Source organism: Gigantopelta aegis, chromosome 13, assembly GCF_016097555.1.
Source record: "Gigantopelta aegis isolate Gae_Host chromosome 13, Gae_host_genome, whole genome shotgun sequence".
Lineage (NCBI taxonomy): Eukaryota > Metazoa > Mollusca > Gastropoda > Neomphalida > Peltospiridae > Gigantopelta > Gigantopelta aegis.
The window spans coordinates 33,536,030-33,562,838 of record NC_054711.1 but is presented as its reverse complement, the minus strand read 5'-3'; the positions used below and the strand labels follow the sequence as shown (position 1 = coordinate 33,562,838).

The following is a 26,809-nucleotide window of genomic DNA, read 5'->3' as shown; positions in this document are numbered from 1 at the left end:
AAAAGAGTAGTAGGGGCCGACCCCGCTTCCTATTTCTTATTAGAGTGGGGCGGTCAATCTTCCAGTGCTGTTAGGACAGGCTTGGACATGTAGAGACTAAACGCGAACAGCCGTGGTGGTGCAGACTGTCGAAACGAGAAGCGTTCCAGCGTTCAATCAGTTCCAATGGCCGCATACGAAGAAAGTAGCGTGTTTTTTTTTTAATCAACGTTAACGTCAGCAGCTTTATAACAGTATGTTGTTGGAGGTTACTTTTTGTCTATTAGGGGCCGAAATGCACCGCAACCGGGTTACTGTGTTTGTTAGTTAATGAGGCTTCCTTGTAGGATTTTTATATTTAAAGTATCTCTCTCTCTCTCTCTCTCTCTCTCTCTCTCTCTCTCTCTCTCTCTCTCTCTCTCTCTCAACGTCAGAACTATGTCAGTGACACACAGTGCAGTAACTTGAGACGAAGACCACGTCAGAACTATGTCAGTGACACATAGTGCAATAACTTGAGACGAAGACAACGTCAGAACTATGTCAGTGACACACAGTGCAGTAACTTGAGACGAAGACCACGTCAGAACTAACTTGTCAGTAACACACAGTGAACTTGAGACGAAGACCACGTCAGAACTAACTATGACAGTGACACACAGTGCCTCAACTTGAGACGAAGACAACGTCAGAACTAACTATGCCAGTGACACACAGTGCAGTAACTTGAGACGAAAACAACGTCAGAACTAACCATGTCAGTGACACAGTGCAGTAACTTGAGACGAAGACAACGTCAGAACTAACCATGTCAGTGACACAGTGCAGTAACTTGAGACGAAGACAACGTCAGAACTAACTATGCCAGTGACACACAGTGCAGTAACTTGAGACGAAGACAACGTAAGAACTAACTATGTCAGTGACACATAGTGCAGTAACTATTTAACATGTTTCGTCAAAAATATATAATCGAGAAATAGGGAAACTGGCACGAAAATCTCATTTGTCGATAACATAACGAACTTTTACAAAACAAAGATGACTATATATGTTATTATGATGGTCATGCGTCAAACATATGCTTATAAAACATTACACGTGTTGAATGCTATAGTTATCTTTGTTTCAGGGGTGGGACGTAGCCCAGTGGTAGAGCGCTCGGCTGATGCGCGGTCGGTCTGGGATCGATCCATCATCGGTGGCCCATCGGGCTATTTCTCGTTCCAGCCAGGGTACCACGACTGTTATATCAAGGACCGTGGTATATGCTATCCTGTCTATGGGATGGTGCATATTAAAGATCGCTTGCTACTAATGGAAAAATATAGCGGGTTTCCTCTCTAAGACTATATGTCAAAATTACCAAATGTTTGACATCCAATAGCCGATGTGCTCTAGCGGTGTCGTTAAAAAACTTTGTCTTTGTTTTGTAAAAGTTCATTCCGTCATCGACCAATGAAATGATTCTGCGTGAATTTTGACTCATAACTTACAACTTCTGTGCTCGACAAAACGTTTTAAGGTATCATGACGATTATTTAATTTGATTGCCAATTTTCCTTTTTTTTTAAATACATAAGTATGCAACATTGTTTACTTTGGTATTTCACTAGCTCCACATGACACAAATAAAACAAATAACTTCGTAATTAAATTAATTATTTTTAAAAATTAAAATACAGTTTGTACTCTACATGCGACTTGTTCTGAGGTTCGCGGTATATCAGGCTATTACTGAAAATATCTCTATAAATAGCCGACGTGCATAATGCTATTTTAAGGTATTAATATTAGCTTGCAATGCAGTACGTTTCTAGATGCACATTATTGATAAACTGCAGCGAAATTAGTGCAGCAGTTAATAACAAAAAAGAGCAGTTAACTGCCTTTCAAAATACGGTTTTGCAAATTGCTAGTCATTATCCGTGTCTAGTTAAACGGTGACTATTGCTTGTGGAATTTGGTAAATTGTATGTATGATGATTATATATATATGCATGGATAATGCTGTAATTCTCAACTATAATCTCTTCATTGACATGAAATATTAAAACATGTCCTGTCACACGAACGATTTTTTCTTTTTTTGGGGGGGGGGGGGGGGGGCGTGGCGAGGCAGAACTATTGCAGTGGCGAAGATTGTTTTGATATTGGCTTCAGATTTCTACATTGTTTGTGAGATTGGGGTACGACTTGTACAGACCTATGTGATTAAAGATTATAATTACCTTTTTAAAGGGTTGTTAACAGTTACAATATATTATTCGTACATTTTGTTTTATAAATATTACGTCAAATATGTGTAGAGTCGTGTCTATGTACGAGAGTAGTCGATTTTTAAAATATAACATCCTATACTAATGCAAAATACCACGATGAACCTAAAATAAACTAAACCTATACTCGAGACTGCGGCCTTAATAGGCTGGTCGATATTATTGTTGATTGGTTGCAGGGCGTTAGCTGGGGGGGGGGGGGGGGGGGTTAAAATCCATCTGTGCTCTATCCCCCCCCCCCCCAAAAAAAAAAAAAAAAAAAAAAAATAATAATAATAAAATTAAATCCTAGCTATGGCTCTGGGTTGGCTTATTGTTAACATGGGCCCAAATTTTCGAAGCTATCGTAAAACCGTTCTAGGCTATGGCGTGTGTGATAGTGGCGTCATAGCCTACTGCGGTTTTATGATATCGTAGAACAAGATGGCTTCAAAAATCTGTAGCCAGGATGAAAATTGGTTCTCCGCTTCGTTTCTGTAACTTCTACCTTTCACCGGGAGCACCAGTGTTAACTTGATTACACTCCTCTCTGGTTATTTGAGGGTAAACCCCAAACCGTACGATGATCTCGCAGTGGAACTGGATTAGCAGATGTAGGTCACCGTGAAATTATTAATACCTGTAGGGTTTGATCGTTCGGGATAATCGGATATAATATAGATTAAAGATTAGAAGATTAAAGATTACTAATCTGAAATACCCTTTGTGATTAACGTGATCACGGGGGGTGGGGGGGGGGGTGGAATGAATAAAAAGTCAGTGATCCCTGTAGCCGTTTTATACCTCAGCCTCCCACTACATAAATAAATAAATAAACTTAAAGTTAATATACCCACATTATATTCTAGAAAGAACAGCATGCTGTTTTAATAATAATAAGATCAATATGTTACTATAGTTCGTTTGCGTCGAGATGGGCTCTATAATGAATAGTTAAAATTCCTATTAAAACATGTCGATAAGCTTTAAAATCATACCAACACAAACAACATTTTCTAAAACAAGTTTCTGTTTAGCATTAAAATATGTCTTTACAAATTGCTATCAATTGTTTAGGCTAAATATTCTCTTTTGATACAGTTATGAAGGGAATTGATAGAAAAGCCAGTGTAAATGACGCGCGGTTCTACCTTTACTGTACGGTAACAATGTAGCTGACGCTGCACATCGTGGCAGTTCTAGCAGTTTGTCTTCACCCCTGTATTAAATATATGTAATCTATATAATTTGATGGTAATTTGTTAAGAAACTGTTTTATTTACATAGAAACCTTTTGTTAAAAATGTTATGACAGTTGGTATGGCTTTAAAACTCAATATGGATATGCGCTTTAGAATTATTTTCTGTTAATTTTATGCCATTTCATCGGACTATAGATAGAATATTTGTAATAATCTGTTCTTTGAACCAGATCCAATTCAGACAAAACAAAATGTTCTTGTATATAATTATAATATAGTGTATATGATATATGCTATGTGTAAGTATTTAATATGTAGTTGTGTTTACAATTCAGTTCAATTCAATTCAATTTATTGCCCAGTACCAAACAAACTGGTGTCGGCAAACAGCGATAAAAAAATCACATATAACATCAATAACAACAACAACAAAAACAACAGTTACTAATAATAACATATGAATTTTAATTTTACAATGTTTTGTCCATTTGTGCGATATTGAAAGAGTAAATATGTAATAAAATGTAATTTTAAAATATTCAAATCTATATATATTATAGAACATTAACTGTGGTGTGTAACCATATAAATACTGATATCATCAGCGTTAGGCGTTGATTGGAAGGAAGAAGGAAATGTTTTATTTAACGACGCACTCAACACATTTTATTTACGGTTATATGGCGTCAGACATATGGTTAAAGACCACACAGATATTGAGAGAGAAAACCCGCTGGCGCCATTCCATGGGTTACTCTTTTTCGATTAACAGCAAGGTATCTTTTATATGCACCATCCCACAGACAGGGTAGTACATACCACCGTCTTTGATATATCAGTCGTGGTGCACTGGGTGGAACGGGAAATAGCCCATTGGGCCCACTGATGGGGATCGATCCCACACCGACCGCGCATCGAGCGAGCGCTGTACCACTGGGCTACGTCCCGCCCCTAGCCGTTGATTGTGACTTCAACAGTTGGATTTTGTAAGTGATACGCCGGGAAGGTCAAACGTTTCAGTTTTCCATTCTTACAACAAGTGGAAATAACTTCCTTGTCTATTGCTCCATTTTCATGAGCCAATCGGAAGGAACCAAAAAGACTTTCTACTCTAATTATAGCGCTTATATTATTTATTTACGTAATAATTACATAATATATAAGTGCTCTTATTTTCGCCAATCTAACATTGCGCTCCTATTCCGTGGAAGTAAACTCCATGTGGGTACTTGGCTGGATTGTTTTGTACTGAGCTAGAGCCATGCTGAGAGTGGTATATAATGCATGTGCTATACTAGTTTCAAACATACATTACACAGTTGAAATAACGCTTCACGGGTACATTCTCTATTAACTCTCAAACCATGTTGCTATATTAGTTTCAAACTTACATTACACAGTTGAAATAACGCTTCACGGGTACATTCTCTATTAACTCTCAGACCATGTTGCTATACTAGTTTCAAACTTACATTACACAGTTGAAATAACGCTTCACGGGTACATTCTCTATTAACTCTCAGACCATGTTGCTATACTAGTTTCAAACTTACATTGGACAGTTGAAATAACGCTTCACGGGTACATTCTCTACTAACTCTCAGACCATGTTGCTATACTAGTTTCAAACTTACATTACACAGTTGAAATAACGCTTCACGGGTACATTCTCTACTAACTCTCAGACCATGTTGTTATACTAGTTTCAAACTTACATTACACAGTTGAAATAACGCTTCACGGGTACATTCTCTATTAACTCTCAAACCATGTTGTTATACTAGTTTCAAACTTATATTACACAGATGAAATAGCGCTTCACGGGTACACTCTGAAACCATGCTGGTATTTTCATATCGAAGGGTGACAATCACAACTGTTTAGGTCAACTCTTTGCGAAAATCAATGGTCTCCACTTGGGGGTTTTAAAATGTATTTTGGGTTTTTATGTTTTGGGGAGGACGTTTATATAATTGGAGGGATATAAAACTGTATAAATAGAATAACGAAATAAAATTGCTATATTTTAAGATTTTCTTAACTGTTTTAAACGCTAAAAACATTTTCCATTTATTTTGTTTTAATAGTTGACAACTCTGTGTGTGTGTGTGTGTGTGTGTGTGTGGGTGTGTGTCTCGAAATAGCGGAAATACAAATTCGCCTGCTAAAATAAAAAATAAATTAAAATCGCAAGCGATTTTTCATTTAGCTCGATATTTAGCTGCTATATTTTAATTGTATAATTAATGCTCTACAATACGCCATTGAGATCCCGTGTTTCGACTCACTCCCAAATCGTGCAGTTTTATTGCTTTAAGCAGGACATATTCCTTTTGGCTCATATTAAAAAACATTACAGCAGGCCATATTTTTCTTCCTATTTCCTATATACTGTAGATCAACAAAGTGTTGCGAAAATTGCGAATGAATAATGATCTCAAACCTTTATTCACGCAATAATATGGTGAATGTGTTAAACTGTAGTACAGTTATAAGAACAGGAACTACATACGTTACTTTATTACATGATGACCTTACCCCCCCCCCCCCCCCCCCGAAAAAAAAAAAAAAAAAAAAATTGTTTTTAAAAAAATGGATTCATCGTAAGCTAATTAGTCGACTGTGCCATTGTTTGTGTCTTAGACTTAAATTCTGATCAGGGGCCTAATTCACAAAGCTCTCTTAAGCTCTCTTGATCAAGTCTGTTTTGCACTGCACTGCAAGATCGCCAAGTTGAGAGAGTTTAGTGAATTGGGCTCAACAAACGCTAGCCACGTATAAAAGGCCTGGTGCTCATAAATAAAACCTTGAGTCTAATGTGATGAAAAGGCCACACTAATTGTATGCATGTTACACCATTAGAGATCGAGTCTGGACTCGGAACAGTTTTAAAAGCACGGGCCCAGGTCCGTTGTCTTTCAATAATTGTCTTAATACCCAATACAATCGACAGCGCCAGAGCGCCAGAACTTGATTACCTAGCTTTTGAAGTCAACAGGCATTTTTGAAATGTTAACATACAATACTTCTTGGTAAAGATTCCATTAATTGAAATAACACGTGTCATACACAAAGCAATTTAGCATTCAGCTGAACGCCGACACCAATATAAAATTGAGTTTGGTGTACGTTTCTTATTTTCACTATCTTTGAGTAACACCTAGCTTTGTAATCCAATTTGTGTGTGTTACATGTGATATCGCAATAATTTCTACACGCAGTTTTTACTACTATTGGCAAATCGTAATATATTTTCATCACGCAATACATAATGTTTCTACCGTATTTATATTGTGCATTCTGGCGACATTGAGATTTACCGAAATGTTTCCCGACGTTTAAACTATTAAACTACATGTAGGCATTGACGATTAGGATTATGATCAGTACTGTGTACTCGAACACTGAAACCTACCGTTTTAATCACGTAGCAGGTACTAGATTCTAACACACTGTTCGTTTGGTAGCTACTTACGACATTGGGATACTTCTTGTGTTCATGTTTCAGTGTTTTATTTGTGTTTTGACACGAGCTTTGTCGAAGGTTGTCCTTGTGCAGAGTAGCTAATTCCTTACACGGATTACTGTGAGACTAGCTTCTCAAACAGTAACCACGTCACAATATCACATCCTCTTTATTAACTCTACACGGGAGAGGGCGGGACGTAGCCCAATGGTAAAGCCCGTGTCTGATACGCTACTTGTTTAGGTTCGATCCCCGTCTGGGAGCCAGTTGGGCTATTTCTCGTTCCAACCAGTGCACCAGGACAGGTTTATCAAAAGCCGTGGTGTGCGCTATCCTCTCTGGGATGGTGCATATAAAATAACATTTTCTACTAATGGAAAAAATCTAGTGGGTTTTCTATGTCAAAATATGTATCAACATGACCAAATGTTTGAAATCCAAATCAGAATGCTCTAGTGGTGTCGTTAAACAAAATAAACTTTAACTATGTGACAACGTCGTCATATCCTATGTGTCACGGAACGTTTGTCTAGTATGTATAATGTCTAGCCGTCTGACAGATTAAAAATGTGTTAAAATGTAGTGAAAGTTTAGTTAAAAGTCCATATATGTTTTCACTTCTTTCTTGGCCCATACACGGGATGCGATATTGGTGACATCGCAGGTCCGGACACTAAGGGATGCGGTATTGGTGATATCGCAGATCCGGACACTAAGGGATGCGGTATTGTTGATATCGCAGGTCCGGACACTAGCGAATGCACTATTGGTGATATCACTGGTCCAGACAATAAGGGATGCCGTATTGGTGATATCGCAGGTCCGGACGCTAAGGGGTGCCGTATTGGTGATATCGCAGGTCCGGATACTGAGGGATGCCGTATTGGTGGTGTTGCTGGTCCGGACACTAAGGGATGCGATATTGGTGATATCGCTGGTCCGTACACTAAGGGATGCGGTATTGGTGGCCTCAGATTACAGTTATCTTCCCATTTGGTTGTCCAAAATCCGGAAGTTTCACCGCGCAAGTAGTCTGCTGTTTGACTGTGATTATTTCATGGCAGACAGCTATGCAGTGGCAACTGTTTGACTGAAGTGACAGGGGATAGCATGTAGTTGGTAAACATGTGTAACTTGCTGACATTGAAGACTTGTTTGTGGTAATTCCGGCCCATGCAAAAGTAGTGCTTTTTGTGTAAAATGGGTGTACTCCGGCCTGGTTTAGAGGGTGTGTCTGTTTAAACCAATATGCTGGGAGAAAGAGCTGGACAACAGGGGTTGTCCTTTTCAGGGTATGTGTCCCCCATGCAGGCAAAGGTACATACAAAACTTCACGGGCCTGCTGATATTAATAAAAATGTTATAGCCACTAAGGCTATATAGAAACATATAGCGAAATTAATTGTGGTCTGAGGCCTGGTGATATCGAAGGTCCGGACACTAACGGATGCGGTATTGGTCCAATTGCTGGTCCGGACACTAAGGGATGCGGTATTGCTGATCTCGCAGGTCCGGACACTAACGGATGCGGTATTGGTGATATTACTGGTCCGGACACTAAGGGATGCGGTATTGCTTATCTCGCTGGTCCGGACACTAAGGGATGCGATATTGGTGATATCGCAGGTCCGGACACTAATGGATGCGATATTGGTGATATCGCTGGTCCGGACACTAAGAGATGCGGTATTATGCATAAGTCATTTAGAAGTTTGTTAGCAGGCGGTACAGTTGCACTGATTGTCTTACCTTCTAAATCATTATAATTTTTAGTATTTAGTGATTATGTTATTCAACATAAATACGCACACACAAACACGCACACAGAGAGAGAGAGAGAGAGAGAGAGAGAGAGAGAGAGAGAGAGAGAGAGAGAGAGAGAGAGAGAGAGAGCAAAGTCAGTGTCATGGTGTCATTTACAAATCGGTTAATTTTCATCTGGCGACCACGTGAATACAATAGGTAACTGTTAACGCCGTTCCAGAGATAACTCGAGGACACCACGTGAATACAATAGGTAACTGTTAACGCAGTTATAGAGATAACTCGAGGACACCACGTGAATACAATAGGTAACTGTTAACGCAGTTATAGAGATAACTCGAGGACACCACGTGAATACAATAGGTAACTGTTAACGCAGTTATAGAGATAACTCGAGGACACCACGTGAATACAATATGTAACTGTTAACGCAATTATAGAGATAACTCAGGACACCACGTGAATACAATAGGTAACTGTTAACGCAGTTATAGAGATAACTCGAGGACATCACGTGAATACAATAGGTAACTGTTAACGCAGTTATAGAGAGAACTCAGGACACCACGTGAATACAATAGGTAACTGTTAACGCAGTTATAGAGATAACTCGAGGACACCACGTGAATACAATAGGTAACTGTTAACGCAGTTATAGAGATAACTCGAGGACACCACGTGAATACAATAGGTAACTGTTAACGCAGTTATAGAGATAACTCAGGACACCACGTGAATACAATAGGTAACTGTTAACGCAGTTCCAGAGATAACTCGAGGACACCACGTGAATACAATAGGTAACTATTAACGCAGTTATAGAGAGAACTCAAGGACACACGGAATTTGTATAATTTCAGTGAATTAATTTGATTTGATCATTCACCAGAGGAATATTTTAACTCGTCACCCCAATCCCGTAAATGTGAATAAAGAACAAGATCGGAGTCGTTTGCAATTTATATTTTACTCTATATAACTCGTGCTTCGCAGGCCCGTATGAACGATATCTGGAGTTGGGGTGAGGGGCACAATCTCTAGTGGGGGTAACTGCCTCTAATGGGGGGGGGGGGGGCACAAGCCATATTGTTACCTTTATTTATATAGAGTGGCGGGCATGTAACATAGCCCCGTCCCTCCCGGTTCCTACGAGCTTGCTTCGCACCAGAAATTTTAGATGAGGTGTGATGGTCTTACACTGGGGTTTCAGCCCAAAACTACACCGCCGTGTAGATAGCCAGCTCTTATTAGCCGAGACTATATTCACGGCGATCGTGTATATAGCCACTTCTGTGTTAAGTGAACAAGATGGTGGCATCTATTGAGGTTGTATTTATTGAATATATTTTTGTACGCAATATTCAGCTATCACGGTAGTCGACTGGATTTAAGATAATAAAGATACTTGGAAATTGCTGTATCGTTAAGTGCAAAGAAGGCAGTCAGCAGTCCATATCAAAAGAGGTGATCATATCGATCAGAAACTGTTAAAAATGTCTTGCGTATTATTAGTAGTAGTAGTAGTAGTATCATAGAATGGTCATGAGCACGTGGTATTCCTTCAGCTGCACACCCATATGGCCCATATAGTGACTGTAGAGCCACGTGGCGTTAACGGATAATTGTATAAGAGTATTGTTTGTTCGGAATAGAACAGACCTACGTAAGATTGGTAAATATCCATAACGTCCATTCAAAGGTGGTAAACTGTCCATCCTCACTACAGACACATGGTCGCTTACGAATCATTTGGTTTTAACAAATGAAGTGCACTGTACCATGAAAAGAATTCAGTCATTCCTCGGTGTCACTGAACACTATCAGGAAGCGACAGATGATGTATATTTACATGAATATTAATTTAGACAATGCGTCAGTGTGTGTCAGCTGCTGAAACACGGAACATGTGATCGTTTGTAAACTTCTAATTAATTTATCAAACACACGTCCTAAGTACAGCTGTTGACGCTGTTATCATATTAATATAAACCTAGACACAGACAGCTATAAAGATATCCCCTGCGCCAGTGCGTTAATGTGTATGTATGTAATAGACAAACCAAACATGCATACAATATATAAATATCCATACATACGTACATATGTTTCATGCACGTAAGCGGGATCGACCGCGTAGAGTGTAGGCCCCATGCATATGGTTGAGTTAAAGAACTTCCTTTTTATGGAAGCTTCGATAGCTCAGAGTGTATCGTGGTTAGTCTTGCAATTTGCGGGCGAATGGGTGCCACAGGTTCGAGTCCCAGCAATGGCATGGGACAATTTGTGAGGCCAGAAAGGATTTAATTATCCCCTGCGCCAGTGCGTTAATATCTATGTATGTAACAGTCAACCTCGACATACATACAATATATAGATATTCATACATCAATACATACTAGCCAGTGCCAGGTCTGCCCACTGTTTCATGCACGTAAGCGGGATCGACCGCGTAGATTGTAGGCCCCATGCATATGGTTGAGTTAAAGAACTTCCTTTTTATGGAAGCTTCGATAGCTCAGAGCGTATCGTGGTTAGTCTTGCAATTTGCGGGCGAATGGATACCCGTATGGACACAGATGTCACGCAGCCAACCTGAATTATTGTTGCACATCCATTTGTCTCTATTTATTTCTAGTTTTACTGCGATCCTGTGTCAATGACTCTATTATTTCTAGTTTTACTGCGATTCTGTGTCAATGACTCTACTTATTTCAAGTTTTACTGCGATCCTGTGTCAATGACTATTTATTCCACGTTTTACTGCGATCCTGTGTCAATGACTCTATTTATTTCTAGTTTTACTGCGATTCTGTGTCCATGACTATTTATTTCAAGTTTTACTGCGATCCTGTGTCAATGACTATTTATTTCTAGTTTTACTGCGATCCTGTGTCAATGACTCTATTTATTTCAAGTTTTACTGCGATCCTGTGTCAATGACTCTACTTATTTCAAGTTTTACTGCGATCCTGTGTCAATGACTCTATTTATTTCAAGTTTTACTGCGATCCTGTGTCAGTGACTCTATTTATTTCAAGTTTTACTGCGATCCTGTGTCAATGACTCTACTTATTTCAAGTTTTACTGCGATCCTGTGTCAATGACTCTATGTGTCAATGACTCGATTTATTTCAAGTTTTACTGCGATCCTGTGTCACAACAAAGCCAAAATGTAGGCATCACTACTATACAAATAAAAACAAAAAGCCTTTGATTGGAATTACACTGGCATAGCATTTATTACACTTACATGTATAGCCTGCGTGAAAGAATCCATATGACGGATTCATGGTGGCTAGGCACCGACTGCGTGCCTACCCCGAAGGGTTTTGCCCTGGCAACAACAGCCGTACCCTTCCATGGGTTTCCAAAGGAAAGGCCCACTCGGTGCACCCCTCATGCGCATAAAAGCTATACCCATGCAGCTTGTCCACCCGCGAGGGTCACCTACGCGAATGTCTTTATACGCATGGCCTATCGAGGGTCCCCATGGACGGAGGAGCCGGCCAAGGCCGGCTCTTGTGCCCACGACAGGCGTGCGCTACAACAGCTTGTTCTGAATGTGCACGTTAAACCCTTTGACCTGACCTGACCTGAGGGTCCCCTACGAAAGGCTGGAGGCACCTATAACCAAGCTACCAAAGGCTTCCCAATCCCAAACGAGGGTCCCCTACGAATGAGATTAATGTGCCAAGCCGCCACAACTCCGCCATTGGATTAACAACGCATGCTAGCCGAATAAAAACACAACTTCAAATTACACAATTTTAAATGTCACCAAACACTGCGTCCAAAACACCTCACGTCTTTAAAGTCCTCATTTGTATCACAGTTGAAACCGGAAGTCCAATCTCTCCCGTCCTAAGGGTGCTCACGTCGTGTAAGGAAACAAGCATCAAAATACAACCTGCAATAAATAATACATTTCTACGGCAGAAACTGGATTTACTAACTTGTGTGCACACAAATAAACCAACATAACATGTACATTTTCAATATTAAGTGATGTACATATGAATAAACTATAAAGATATTAGCAGGGGGAAATTACTGTACATTATATATGCTGTTGATGTACAAAACAGATTACTATGAGATTATTATACCTTTACCAATAAATGGGTGGGGTGGGTGGGTTGACCTTGTGGTAAGACAAAAGTATTATAATTCAATAACGCCTAGAGGGATAACACGAATGCTGAACTGAGACATCAAGAAAAGATAACTCTATGCTAAAAATTATGTGGTCTCACACCCTAATAAAATGTTGTTCTTGTGTAACAAAATATTTAAGGCTCAGATGATTTCGAATGTCGCCAAAATTGGTTTATTTCAAGTTTTACTGCGATCCTGTGTCAATGACTATTGATTTCTAGTTTTACTGTGATCCTGTGTCAATGACTATTTATTTCAAGTTTTACTGCGATCCTGTGTCAATGACTATTTATTTCTAGTTTTACTGCGATCCTGTGTCAATGACTATTGATTTCTAGTTTTACTGCGATCCTGTGTCAATGACTATTTATTTCTAGTTTTACTGCGATCCTGTGTCAATGACTCTATTTATTTCAAGTTTTACTGCGATCCTGTGTCAATGACTCTATTTATTTCTAGTTTTACTGCGATCCCGTGTCAAGGACTCTATTTATTTCAAGTTTTACTGCAATTCTGTGTCAGTGACTATTTATTTCTAGTTTTACTGCGATCCTGTGTCAATGACTATTTATTTCTAGTTTTACTGCGATCCTGTGTCAATGACTCTATTTATTTCAAGTTTTACTGCGATCCTATTTCAATGACTATTTATTTCTAGTTATACTGCGATCCTGTGTCAATAACTCTATTTATTTCATGTTTTACTGCGATCCTGTGTCAATGTCCTCACGTGATTAGTCAGGCTTCAAGTCCTCAGTAACCGTTGCGCATGCGTCGTTTTGGGGATAAACTTGCCCCAGTGGCGAAGTGGTTAGGCAACCAGTTTTAAGGCTGTTAGATACTGAGTTCGTGTCTCAGTACCAGCTTTTCCGGAAAATGTACTGAACAAAAAAAAAGACAAGAAACATTTTTGCTTGAGCACGGTGGTTTCGACCCCCAAACACAACGCCCAACACGCGCCTGTATCAGCTATGAAACTCTCTTCTGGGAACGGACACGGTTGGTGAGGTGAAGACACAGAACCAGCGTGCTTTCCATCTTAGTCAGGAATATGCCAGAAACTTTATTATTTGTAAAATAATAACTGTCAGATGTGTATAGCGTGATGATACTGAGTTAATAACCTGCTATTTTGACACCTCTCGGTCGAGTGATCAAAGCACTGACCTTTGTTCTTCTTGCCAGTTTGCACCTGTGACGTGGAAGTGTGTCAAGTGCGCACGTAGGTCGTACGGCGACGTGATGGTATTGTATGGCCAGGGCGCGCCACCGAACACGTACTGTCACGTACAATGTCACCTACACGTGGACGTGGCCTTGTTATTGGATACCATTGGAAAACCGCAGTTTCCACGTGTGGTCGTTTGATGAGGTTACTATGTATAAACAAAGAGACACACACGGTTAAAATTTGTTTTGTTTAACGACACCACTAGAGCACATTGATTTATTAATCATTGGCCAAACATATTGGACGTATCTATATCATATGATGGTGCATATAAAAGATTCCTTGCTACTAATGAAAAAATGTTTTTTTTTTATATATCTATACATGTATAATATATATATATATATATATATATATATATATATATATATATATATATATATATATGCAATAACTGGTTACTGTCTTAAGATATCGGCTTTATCCTGTGAAGGTTAGCACTGCGAATGCAGCGAGGCTCTGCCTTCGCCCGAGCTTATCATAAATACGATTTGATTTCACAATTAACTTTCCATATATTTTGACTTTAGCAGAGCTTTTACTTGGTATATCACGTGACTGACATATTCCATATGGTCACAGACCGCGCGTTTTACGCTATATGTTTTTATATATCATTAGTGGCTATAGCACCTTTTATTCATGTATTATGCCGATCTCACATCAGGTTAGTCCTTTACCACTGGGCTACGTCCTTCCCTAAAGGCCTATGGCTGAAACATCAATAAAAACGACACTACTAGAGCACATTGATTTATTAATCACGGCTATTGGAATGAATGAATGAATGTTTAACGACACCCCAGCACAAAAATACATCGGCTATTGGGTGTCAAACTATGGTAATGCAAACAAATAAAGTGATGATCCACATCAATACAAGAATTCAAGATTTAAATAAAAACAGTGTAAAGAACTGTGCAAAAATACAAATATCACAGATAGATACTGACCTTTACTCAAAATTTAAATTTTGTGCTGTATTGGCCATTCTCAAAGAGAATGTTACACCCCTGTACCACGGTGAGGTTACAGCACGCGCAGGGGCCGGCTATTGGATGTCAAAAACTAGTCATTTATTCATTAACAGCAAGGGATCCTAAATATGCACTTTCCCACAGACAGGACAGCGCATACCACGGTTTCTAATATGCCAGTCATGGGGCACTGGTTGGGACGAGGAAAAATCCAATCAGAGAATGGGTCCACCGAGGAGGTTCGATCCTGTGACAAAAGCATCACAGGTTTAAACAAAGACACCTAATGAATCTGGCCGGAGTACGCCCATTTTACACCAGAGGTACTATAATTTCCATAGGCTAGAATTACCGCAAACAAGTCTTCAATGTTAACAAGTTATAAGTTTGTAAACTACATACTCTCCCCTGTGTAATAATTGCCACTTCAAAGCTGTCTGCCATGAAATAATCGCAGTCAAACAGCAGACTTCACGTGTAGACATGTTTCCGGATTCTTGTCAACAAACGGGAAATACAATAACTGTGATATTAATGTGGCTGGTAGTTGAAGTTCACCATGTGGAACAGTTTCTTACAATAGTTAGAATGTAACAGTGTTTACATTTTAACCTTCATCTACCACTGACAGTTTAGGATGTACTACTTTTGCTCCCAAAGCGAGAATAGGGATTTTTATGTCTCAGCCGTATAAAAGGCAGTCCTGCGGAAAAGCTCATTTCCTTACAAGTACATTGTTACAATGTTGAGTGTCCTATAAGAAGATTAGATTGTTTATACAATGCATGGCATAACGCCATGCATCTTCATAAATCAAGGCTAATATTCGTTCCTCATGTTCAGCCTTGATACATGTCGTCAAGAAATCGTGCCACAAAATGCTTAAATTGCATTGGATGCGATGAGATCTGATTGCAACGAATCGCAACGCTCCTTGTTATTGTAAACAAAGATGGCAGCGTCAGCGTCCGTGGAAACGTGTCGTGTTTGTCACGATATGTTAAAAAAAAGGTTTCGGCGGTTAATTTTTTATATTGCTTTCAAGATTGTCACATGTTACCGATGCTGTGATTGGTCAGCGATGTCATCGTGTAAGGGACATAATCGGTGTTAAAATTTTCTTCCAATAGAGAGCGCTAGTAGTGGATATCAGTAATCTTGACGACATGTATCAAGGTTGAATACGAGGAACGAATATTAGCCTTGATTTATGAAGATGAACGCCATGCGACAGCTTCAAGTATAGGGAATTTAATTCTATGTTTCCTTTTGCAACGCGATGTTCAGAACTGCAAAAAATGTTTTTGTAAAGTATAATGCACGCCAGGGGTGCATCTAGTTACGGTATTGTAACGGAAACTTTCGCCTACGTCTCCGTTATCGTTACGGGATTTGGATGCCATTTCTTCGTAGCAGCGCCGCCACAGATCACAGCGGCATGTTTCCCGCCAATATTATCGCACGTTTCGTTCAAATAAAGTTGTAATTGTATTCATATTTAAGTTTCTTCACGACTGACACGCATCAGGCGCCATAAAGATGTCTTTTTTATTGGTAAGCCCTTAAAATTCGCAATGTACAATATCGTCTGGCTATTCCTATCCCTTGACTACCATGTTACTTGTAAGTAATTTCCTCCGCTATCGCAGAAACTGCGTCGAGTAATTTTTTTTTTTTTACGTACATAACACTATTTATTGATTGTAGGTATTTTAAAACCATATACTGTCTCACGAGCTCATGACGAATATTTGGTGAGCACTAATAGTAATGGTGTTAATAATAACAATACATTGATTAATTAAATCCCAAGACTACACTATTAGCACAAAGTTAACATTATTTACAGTTCTTCATCTCAAATCGGAGGAAAGCCACTACAATAATGCACAGAATACATATTAATTAATATTAAAATGAAATCCTACCACTACACTACTAGCAAACGTCTAGCACTGTAAGTACTTTAAAAACCCACTACGGTCGACGACGGTCACTTTTTGCACCCTTATTTTGGCTTTGTACACAATAAATATCCTACAGTAATGTCACTTGAAATCCATATTTCGTAAATAGTATAGTTTTTTTAATCACAAGATTTTCTTCAGAGTGAAGTGCATTAGTAATGTTCAAAAAAGAAAAGAAAAATTCCTTAGCAATTTTGCATTGAAATGTTTCCAGCGTTCGTAAAACGGAAACGTTATTCACCCAGTTTATTGTTCTTGTAAAGGGATATAAAGTGACATCATTCAAAAAATGAAAAGATCTATATTAGGTCTCACTACACAGATCACTTCCGGGTGAGAGTTCATTGATCACGGTCCAGTATAGTTCCTAATTGTGACACATGTTATGGTTCACATATTCACTTCTAGGAAATGGTGAAGAATTAAAACAATATGTATGCTTAATGGTACGCCTTCTGGCATTATTCTGCCCATGTCATTTTGTAACATTGAGCATTGACCTTTTGGGACATGTGTGTATAGCGCAAGAGACAGCCGGAGTGTATCGGTTAATGAACCACCTGTTCGGACCGGTACTACAGCCAGATGCGGTCATATAGCAAAAAACTAAGACGGAAATGTTCTCAATTTTGGAGTGAAAATAAATGCTTATATAATGTATGTTCGCAATGGTGTATGTTGTTGGTGCCAACGAGAACCCGTTCTATTGGCAATCTTCGTTTGAAGTTGGGCAATTTAACATGGGTTTCAATGGCAGATGACATCTATGTAATGAGACCTTATTACAATGCTTCGCCACATTAAAATAAAAACTGGTCTACTTGCCTTGACCTCTGTCAAGAAAGTTCCGAGAGCAGACAATGCAGTTTAAACGTCGGTATGTTTTTATTTTTCATAATTTTTGACAAACTATTAAGTTTTAAGTTTTAAAAGATAAAAAAAAAAAAAAAAATACACTTCGGCAAATATATCATAAAATAAAAATTACTCTAGTAGATTAGGTATTTTTATGTATGGATATTTCACATTCTCACGAGATTCTCGTATTATCTGTCATAGCTGCCGAAGAACGCTTTTAGTCTTGATAATTGTTAATCTGCATTGTATTAATTATATTTGCAACAACAATTAATTTAATATATATCAACGATATCGAGTAAGAGTTTCCAACAAAGTGTATCATCAACGTCCCTAACTGCGTTATGCTTCAAATTCCGTTCACTTTGTTTTCTCGTGCACGGTTCGCGCAATGAACATCCGATTTGTTATCGGCATGTCGTTCATTTATGAGGTTTTTCTTCACAGTTCAGGAACAATCAAGTTGAGAAAAGTAAGTATCTAAATACAAAACTTTACAAACCCCTAAAACCATTAATTTTACTAAGTCGTTTTTGTTTATTCCTTAAAATTACCGATATCGGGTCCACATGACTAGTAGAAATTGACTTAAAATGGAGAAAGATGTATTAATATTCGGTGCGTGTCACATGACCTCACACGTGCCAGATCAACAAGGCCAAAGAATTTAATTTTTACGATTTTTAAGACCCCTGTTAGAATTTGTTTTCAATTATTATATTTCGATCTGCAAACGGTATGCTACATTTTTGTGCCTCTATTGTAGTGAATATTATTCATAATCCATTCATAACAGTTGTAAATAATTTTGAGTATATAAATTGTGCTAATTTAGAATCAATTCATTAAAATATATATTTGACAAACTATTCGCAGGTATGAACGTAATGCCTATCAGTATTGACATATTAGTGTGAGCGATGTGTGTTGGTAAAACGCGGACCGGACCAGAACGCTTGATAAATTCAATTTTTCCTTAAATTTTAAAAAAATAAATTAAGTTTTCGGCAACTGTGCATAATTAAGAAACATTTATTTTTTTATGTAGTTGCCTTAAAAATGGAAAATGACGAACCGCACTTACGCAGTACGATACTTTTTGCAAACGCATGCGCCTGAACGCAGTTAGAAACGTCGCACCCTTTCCTGTTTAACGGAGGGTGTTACACTTTTATTTATTAGAATGGATTTGTTTTACATCCACATTGTTGATTTTTTACGTTACTTGATTGCAATTTATTTTGTTTCACGTACTGTAGCTGGAAAATGTAGAATAGTATTTCCGTAAATATCGTATTCGTGTTTTTGTCGTTAGGTGAACGCAGTTTGGGACGTCGATGGTAAATGGGTTTTTTACAGAACACTGAACTTTGTTTTTGCTACATATGGGGTATATGCCTCATCTCGTAGCGCTGAACAGAAGACCGTGTCGATGTCAGCGCTACGTTATCGTATCTAGGGTGCATCGGGTTATGGGAACAAACCCGAGCGACACGTAGTATAACCATTTGGTTTTCCAGTGCACCCAGTGCCTGGCGAGTATTGCGGTTTTCGCTCTCTTGTGTGTAGTATGTGCATACCTTCGCATTTTTAAATAAAATTATTTTATAATCGTGGGTTGTATTTTAGAGCTGAATAGAATTATATGCTGGATTATGCAGGGTCTCTGTATTAATTAGTAAAACTTGCACTCGCTCAATTTTTTATATATATATTCTGAAGAGACCTCTGTTTTCGTTACACGAACGTCAGTTGGCATCTGGCTACTTGTCAGCCAAAGAAAATCACGTTGCCTTCTGTTCAAAACGAGCGACTCCGACTGTCCAAATGGGAGTCAACTAAGGAACTGTTTTTTTGTGGGTTTTTTAAAAGCAGAAAGTGCTACCATGCTTCCACGTGCACAACGAATGAGGTAATTTTGTGAAGCAACGTAGCCCAGTCGGAAAACGCTCGCTTGCTGCGATCGATCCCCGTCGGTGGGCCTATTGGGCTATTTCTCGCTCCAGTCAGTGCACCACGACTGGTATATCAAAGGTCGTGGTATGTGCTATCCTGTCTGTGAGATGGTGCATATAAAAGATTTCTTGCTACTAATGAAAAAAATTTAGCGGTTTTCCTCTCTATGACTGTGTCGAAATGACCATATGTTTAACATCCAATAGCCGATGATTAATAAATCAATGTGCTCTAGGGGTGTCGTTAAACAAAACAAACTTCTTTTCCCCCAGTGTATACGCTTATCAAAATGACGTCGTTTCGTCGTCTCTTTTTAGTTGTTTGAAACGTTTTAAAATGGTCGAAAATAATATTTTGAATAATGTGGATAAATATATTATTAAAGCCGCACACCCTAGTTCCATCCAGCGAAAATAAATTATAATTTGGTTACTCTACAAACCTGTAACACACTTAGATCACGTTTTTATCAAATGGAGTGAAAAAGCAGGTTTTATATCGATAAATACCATGGAATCCCCATGTCCCAATTGCTTGAAATAATTTTGAAAGTTAGTATTCTGATGTCACCGGTAGATGTCGCTCGAAGCACAACAATGACTACGTCACGACAAATTTCACGGACTTGGGGTGCGTTCCTTTCACCTCTCCTGGACATGTTCCAACTGTTCTGTCCTGGTTGTATCCCCTCTCCAGATATCGTAAGACTTAGCAAAATTATTGGTTTTAAGGGTTTGTAACGTTTTGTATTGAGACACTTACTTGTCTGAACTTTATTGTTACTGAAAATGTTCACGAAATGTGAAGAAAAATCTCACAAATGAACAACAACAAATCGGATGTTGATTGCGCGAACCGTGCACAAGAAAAGAAACCGAACCAAAATGATAACGGTCACGTGGTATACCAACGTCTGTGACATTGAAATGGAAATATCCCCTCTAAAAATAGATTAGACCTTGTCTGCTCAACGGTTTTTTCTCAGAGGCCCGTGCCATTTTATGAAATACGAAAAATGCATTTTGTGGTATTACAAAAACCGGGATTACCAAAAAACACTTCAGGTGAATGGAAATGTATATTTTAAATAATAAACGGTAAGTAAAGTGCAATTTTATTTGTGAAAAAATGGGTTTAATAGCGAAAAACAAAGCCGTAATGGTTAAATAACTAGCCGTAACTAGGGTGTGTCCCTTTAAACTCATGTCAGGATTCATGTATTACTCTCTCTCTCTCTCTCTCTCTCTCTCTCTCTCTCTCTCTCTCTCTCTCTCTCTCTCTCTCTCTCTCTCTCTCTCTCGTGTAATATAGTAGTCAATATGACACGCAAGCTCGTATAATAATCTCCATTTTCATCATCTGAGTTAAAGCCGCACACCCTAGTTCCATCCAGCGAAAATAAATTATAATCTGGTTAATCTACAAACCTGTAACACACTTAGATCACGTTTTTATCAAATGGAGTGAAAAAGCAGGTTTTATATCGATAAATACCATGGGAATCCCCATGTCCCAATTGCTTGAAATAATTTTGAAAGTTAGTATTCTGATGTCACCGGTAGATGTCGCTCGAAGCACAACAATGCCTACGTCACGACAAATTTCACAGTGTGCGCACAGACTCTCTCCTGGACATGTTCCAACTGTTCTGTCCTGGTTGTATCCCCTCTCCAGATATCGTAAGACTTAGCAAAATTATTGGTTTTAAGGGTTTGTAACGTTTTGTATTGAGACACTTACTTGTCTGAACTTTATTGTTACTGAAAATGTTCACGAAATGTGAAGAAAAATCTCACAAATGAACAACAACAAATCGGATGTTGATTGCGCGAACCGTGCACGAGAAAACAAACCGTACCAAAATGATAACGGTCACGTGGTATACCAACGTCTGTGACATTGAAATGGAAATATCCCGTCTAAAAATAGATTAGACCATGTCTGCTCAACGGTTTTTTCTCAAACATGCGTTCGTTTTTAAGAAATAAGAAAAATGCATTTTGTGGTATTACAAAAACCAGGATTACAAAAAAACACTTCAGGTGAATGGAAATGTATATTCTAAATAATAAACGGTAAGTAAAGTGCAATTTTATTTGTGAAAAAAATGTGTTTAATAGCGAAAAACAACGCCGTAATGGTTAACAACTAGCCGTAACTAGGGTGTGTCCCTTTAATAATTGTACTCCCAAATTAGAGCTTCGCTCTGCACCGCGGCTTCAAATTATCTCACTCCTTAGAATTGCCACAGATTGAGAGCTCTGCAAATATCTTTTTTTCTTTCTTAATAGCCGTAGTTTAAAATATTTTGAGATGTTTTTAAAACAAATATGCCTTTCCTTTCCGAATAGCCATAGTTTATATTGGTTAGGGGTATCATTAAAGGTCCGTTCCTCCCCGTGTTTCAGTTATACTTATCCAGTGTGCTGATGTTTTTTATTCATGCTGGGTTGACGTTATACATCTGTTAGTTAGTGTACCTTGCCGGAAATCGATACCGTGAGTAACCACGTAGCGGTAGTTCGTCCTGGCCCGATGTTGCGACATATGGCTGACCAGCACGCACCAAACACCACGTACGATATTGCCTGCAATATCACGTGCGTGTATGTCGTCACTTTATTGAAGCGGATAAGACAAATTGTTGTCTGTGAACAGATTAAAAACAGTTGAATTATAATACTATGATAATACAACAATCTATAAAAGTACACGAGCCACTCCTATAGCTATTAAAAGGGCAGTCAGAAATACTGAATATATTAACGCCAAATCATAAATTATTATTCCGGACCGTATAATGTAGTTGATATACGTGTCTAGGGCAGCGCTATTGAACCACATTTGCATATTGGCAGCGAATGAATGAATGAATGACTGAATGAATGACTGAATGACTGAATGAATGAATGAATGGATGGATGGATGAATGAATGAAGGCGGTGCATCTTGCGTCTCAGTACTTTGTGCGGAGTTGTATGGCTTGGAACTGCATTGTGAACACTAAGGTATAGGTCAAAATGTGCTACCCACATGCTCATATTGGCATTGGTGGGAAATTTTGTGAGGACATTAATGTCAAGCAATTCGAAAATCGATTTTTTAAAAAAAAAATTAATGAACAGAAGACATGTTGTCCCCTTTGGCAACATAGCAATGAATGTGCAATGCATTTCTCACAACTATCGTTTTGTGTGGCGCAACCAGGGATACTGACAATCAGGGTCACGTTCATTTGTTAGTGCTTCTCTTTCTTTGTGCATTCCCCGCTTCATTTCTTCATGTCTTTCTTTCTTTCTTTTCAGTGTGTGTGTGTGTGTGAGAGAGAGAGAGAGAGAGAGAGAGAGAGAGAGAGAGAGAGAGAGAGAGAGAGAGAGACGGTTGGGGTGGGCTGGTGTATCAATAAGTAGTTGCCTTTTATTCAGACTGCTCCACTGCTGGTATATGCAAGGTCGTGGTATGTGCTGTCCTGTCTGTAGGAAAGTGCATATAATGTAATAACAATACAATGTGGCAAAATGTAGCGGGTTTCCTCTGAAGACATGTTTGACAACCAATAGCTAATTAATAAAGCAATGTGCTATAGTAGTGTCATTAAAGCAAATCTTTTAACTTTGACTTCGGTGGTGTAATAAAGTTCCCAGATGGGCATTTGTGGCTGATTCAGCATCGACTTCTCATACTTTTTTTAGTGTGCCTCGCTTATGTTTCTTATTTTCATTTCAGTCAACCCACGCCCATTTCACCCCCCCCCCCCCCCCCCCCCCCCCCCCCCCCCCCCATTCTTCTTCACCAAAGCCACGCATGTAACCGTCGTCGTTTCCTTTGTGTAATCTCATACTCCTTTCGTTGACTGTTTCGATAATAAAAAGGACAAGAAAAATATGCCACACCAAAGATTGTATAAACTTTAACTTATAAAAGAGTGCAAAAAAATAAGAGTTCGTTTCCTTTAATTCTTGGAAAAGCTGCCATAAATTTTGATAAATAACAAGGGCGTATGTGTATGGTCAAGAATTCAATGAAGACTGATTGGCTAGACACGAACCAATGAACGAATTGTTTCGACGTCAACAGCCAATGCTTAGTTCTGGTCTTTAATCAGGTAACTGGGTATTTGCTGCACTTCACTGCATGCAGTTGTTGTCTCTGCTGTGGCAAGGTTATAACAATACTAGTTTTTAACCGAATAAAACCGGGCCACTTGCACCAGTGGATGTAGGACAGTCACTGTAGAGTCGAATCTAGTCCGCGAACAGGTTTTAGTTTATCGTGCAAACGAGTGCTCTACATCTGGCTTATTAAAATGCGTAGTATGTTGTGTCTGGTCAGTCTGGACGTGCATACAAATGCCGTATTGTTGCTAATCATTTGTTTTCACCCAAACAGTCAGTGGGAAAGGATTATGACAATATGAGATATGCTTATATCCAAGCAACGTACAATTTTACAAAACGTATTTAGGAACAGATTTATTTTTATCTTTAAAAACAAATATTTATTTCATTTATTTATATGGACATGATATAGATATAAATATCTGTTAAGATAAATATATTAGAGGCAAATTGTTTTGGCATACCCTGAATAAATATAAAATGATCACTCATCATTAAACATGTATGTTGTCGGCTTGTCACGAATATTAAACACATTTAGTTGTTTCCTTGACGACAGACCAGACGATTTGTGACATCTTTGTTGACGGCTCACATAATCATGAATGCCGTGTAGAGGATAGATAGCTGACAACCAATCAGCGCTCTTGTCACCCATAGTGACAATATTATGTTATTAAATGAGTGTTTTCATATTGGCCTTGTTATAGATCCGAGGGGAGTTATAACAGCCCTCTGCCGGGTATATAGCCATAGGAGGGCTGTTACAACTGTCCAAGGACCTATAACTAGGCCAGTGTGAAAAGCCCATTTAATGATATTTTTATTAATCAACATCTACTGGAATGGTGAAGATCACATTCTTACCTCTTAAAAATTGTGAATTAGGTTCAGGGCATTTGAAGTAATATTTTACACAATGCTAGCCTCAATATTTTGTTTCAGACCAAAGACAATATGTAGGCCTACGTGTTTGCATGTGCAAAATACTATTTTATGTGTTGTCCTGGCCTAACCTCGACACCAGTCACTTTTCGCACCCTTGTTTTGACTTCGTACACAATAAATATAACACATTTTACCATAATTTCACTTTAAACTCGCATTTTTAAAATAGTATATATATAATTTTATTTTCCAGAGCTATTAGTTGTAATTCATGTGGAAATTAGTAGTGATTCGTTTGTAACACTATATCGCTGTTTGACGGTAATGTTAATATGAATAAATTTTCGTTGAATTCGGGAAAAAAAATCATGATTGTCATCCTTTCAGCGATCGTCATTGTCATCATGATTGTCTTCATTTCAATGATCGTCATTGTCATCATGATTGTCATCATTTCAATGATTGTCGTTACCATTAACAATGTCATCAGTTCAATGATCGTCGTTGCCATCATGATTGAAATCATTTCAATGATCGTCGTTGTCATCATTATTGTCATCAGTTCAATGATTGTCATTGTCATGATGATTGTAATCATTTCAATGATTGTCATTGCCATCATGATTGTAATCATTTCAGTGATTGTCATTGTCATGATGATTGTAATCATTTCAATGATTGTCATTGCCATCATGATTGTAATCATTTCACTGATTGTCATTGTCATCATGATTGTAATCATTTCAATGATTGTCATTGCCATCATGATTGTAATCATTTCAATGATTGTCATTGCCATCATGATTGTCATCAGTTGAGTGATCGTCATTGTCATCATGATTGTCATCAGTTCAGTGATCGTTATCAACGTAATCATCACTACCATCACATTTCTAGTGTTGGTCTTGGTCGTCTAACTGAGTGTGTGTGAGTTTGTGTGTTTCAGGACCGAAGTGGCTTGGTGAAGTCGAGGAACAGATGGGGGCGGCAGGCTGAATTCATCTTGGTTGTCTAACTGAGTGTGTGTGTGTTTGTGTGTTTCAGGACCGAAGCGGCTTGGTGAAGTCGAGGGACAGATGGGGGCGGCAGGCTGAATTCATCTTGACGCTCATTGGCTTCGCCGTCGGATTGGGAAACGTGTGGAGGTTTCCATACTTGGCCTACGAGAATGGAGGGGGTAAGTATTGCTGGTGACGGCTTGTTGATTTCATGAATTTCAGATGATATGAGGAAACCTTATTTTAATTAACATTCTAGGAAACCTTTTTACAAAACTCAGTTCTCATTATTGATTTGAGAAAACCTTATTTTCATGAACTTCATTTGATATGAGCAAACCTTATTTTCATGAACTTTAATTGACATCAGAAAACCTTTTTTATGTACTTCATTTCTTTTTGTTGATTTGAGGAAACCCTATTTTCATGAAATTCAATCGATATGAGGAAACCTTATTTCCATGAACTTCTATGTCATGAGTAAATGTAAGTGGATGTTTTTTTTGGGGGGTGGGGGGGTTATACCCCCTGTCTATGATGGGTCGTATTATGGTATGGCGTTGTCCGTCCGTCTGTACGTCCGTATGTTAACTTTTTCTTGTCCGGACCATATTTTACACATAGATGCATACAGAACAATCAAACCTTACATGTAGGAACAACTTGGGATGGCGGTGTATCGCGTTCTATTACTAAGTCGCTGTGACCTACTTTTCACGGTCTACGGCGCATAACAGTAAATCATTGTCCGGACCATATCTTACATACATATGCATACAGGACCATCAAACCTCACATGTAGGAACAATTTGGGATGGTGGAGTGTCTCGTGCTATTACTAGGTCACTGTGACCTACGTTTCACGGTCTACTGCACATAACAGTGAATCCATGTCCGGATCATATCTTGCATATAGATGCATACAAGACCATCAAATTTCACATGTAGGAACAACTTTGGATGGTGGTGTGTCACATACAATTACTAGGTCA

General features: G+C 38.6%; 1 protein-coding gene across 1 annotated transcript in view; it reads left to right on the top strand.

The window, feature by feature from the left end:
* Positions 1 to 26,809, top strand: part of LOC121387272 (sodium- and chloride-dependent glycine transporter 1-like) — a 76,095-nt gene that overhangs the window by 25,235 nt on the left and 24,051 nt on the right. The window contains exon 2 of the mRNA XM_041518297.1: positions 25,864 to 25,996. Within this exon, the coding sequence (XP_041374231.1) occupies positions 25,864 to 25,996 (133 nt within the window). The remainder of the gene's footprint in view (positions 1 to 25,863; positions 25,997 to 26,809) is intronic.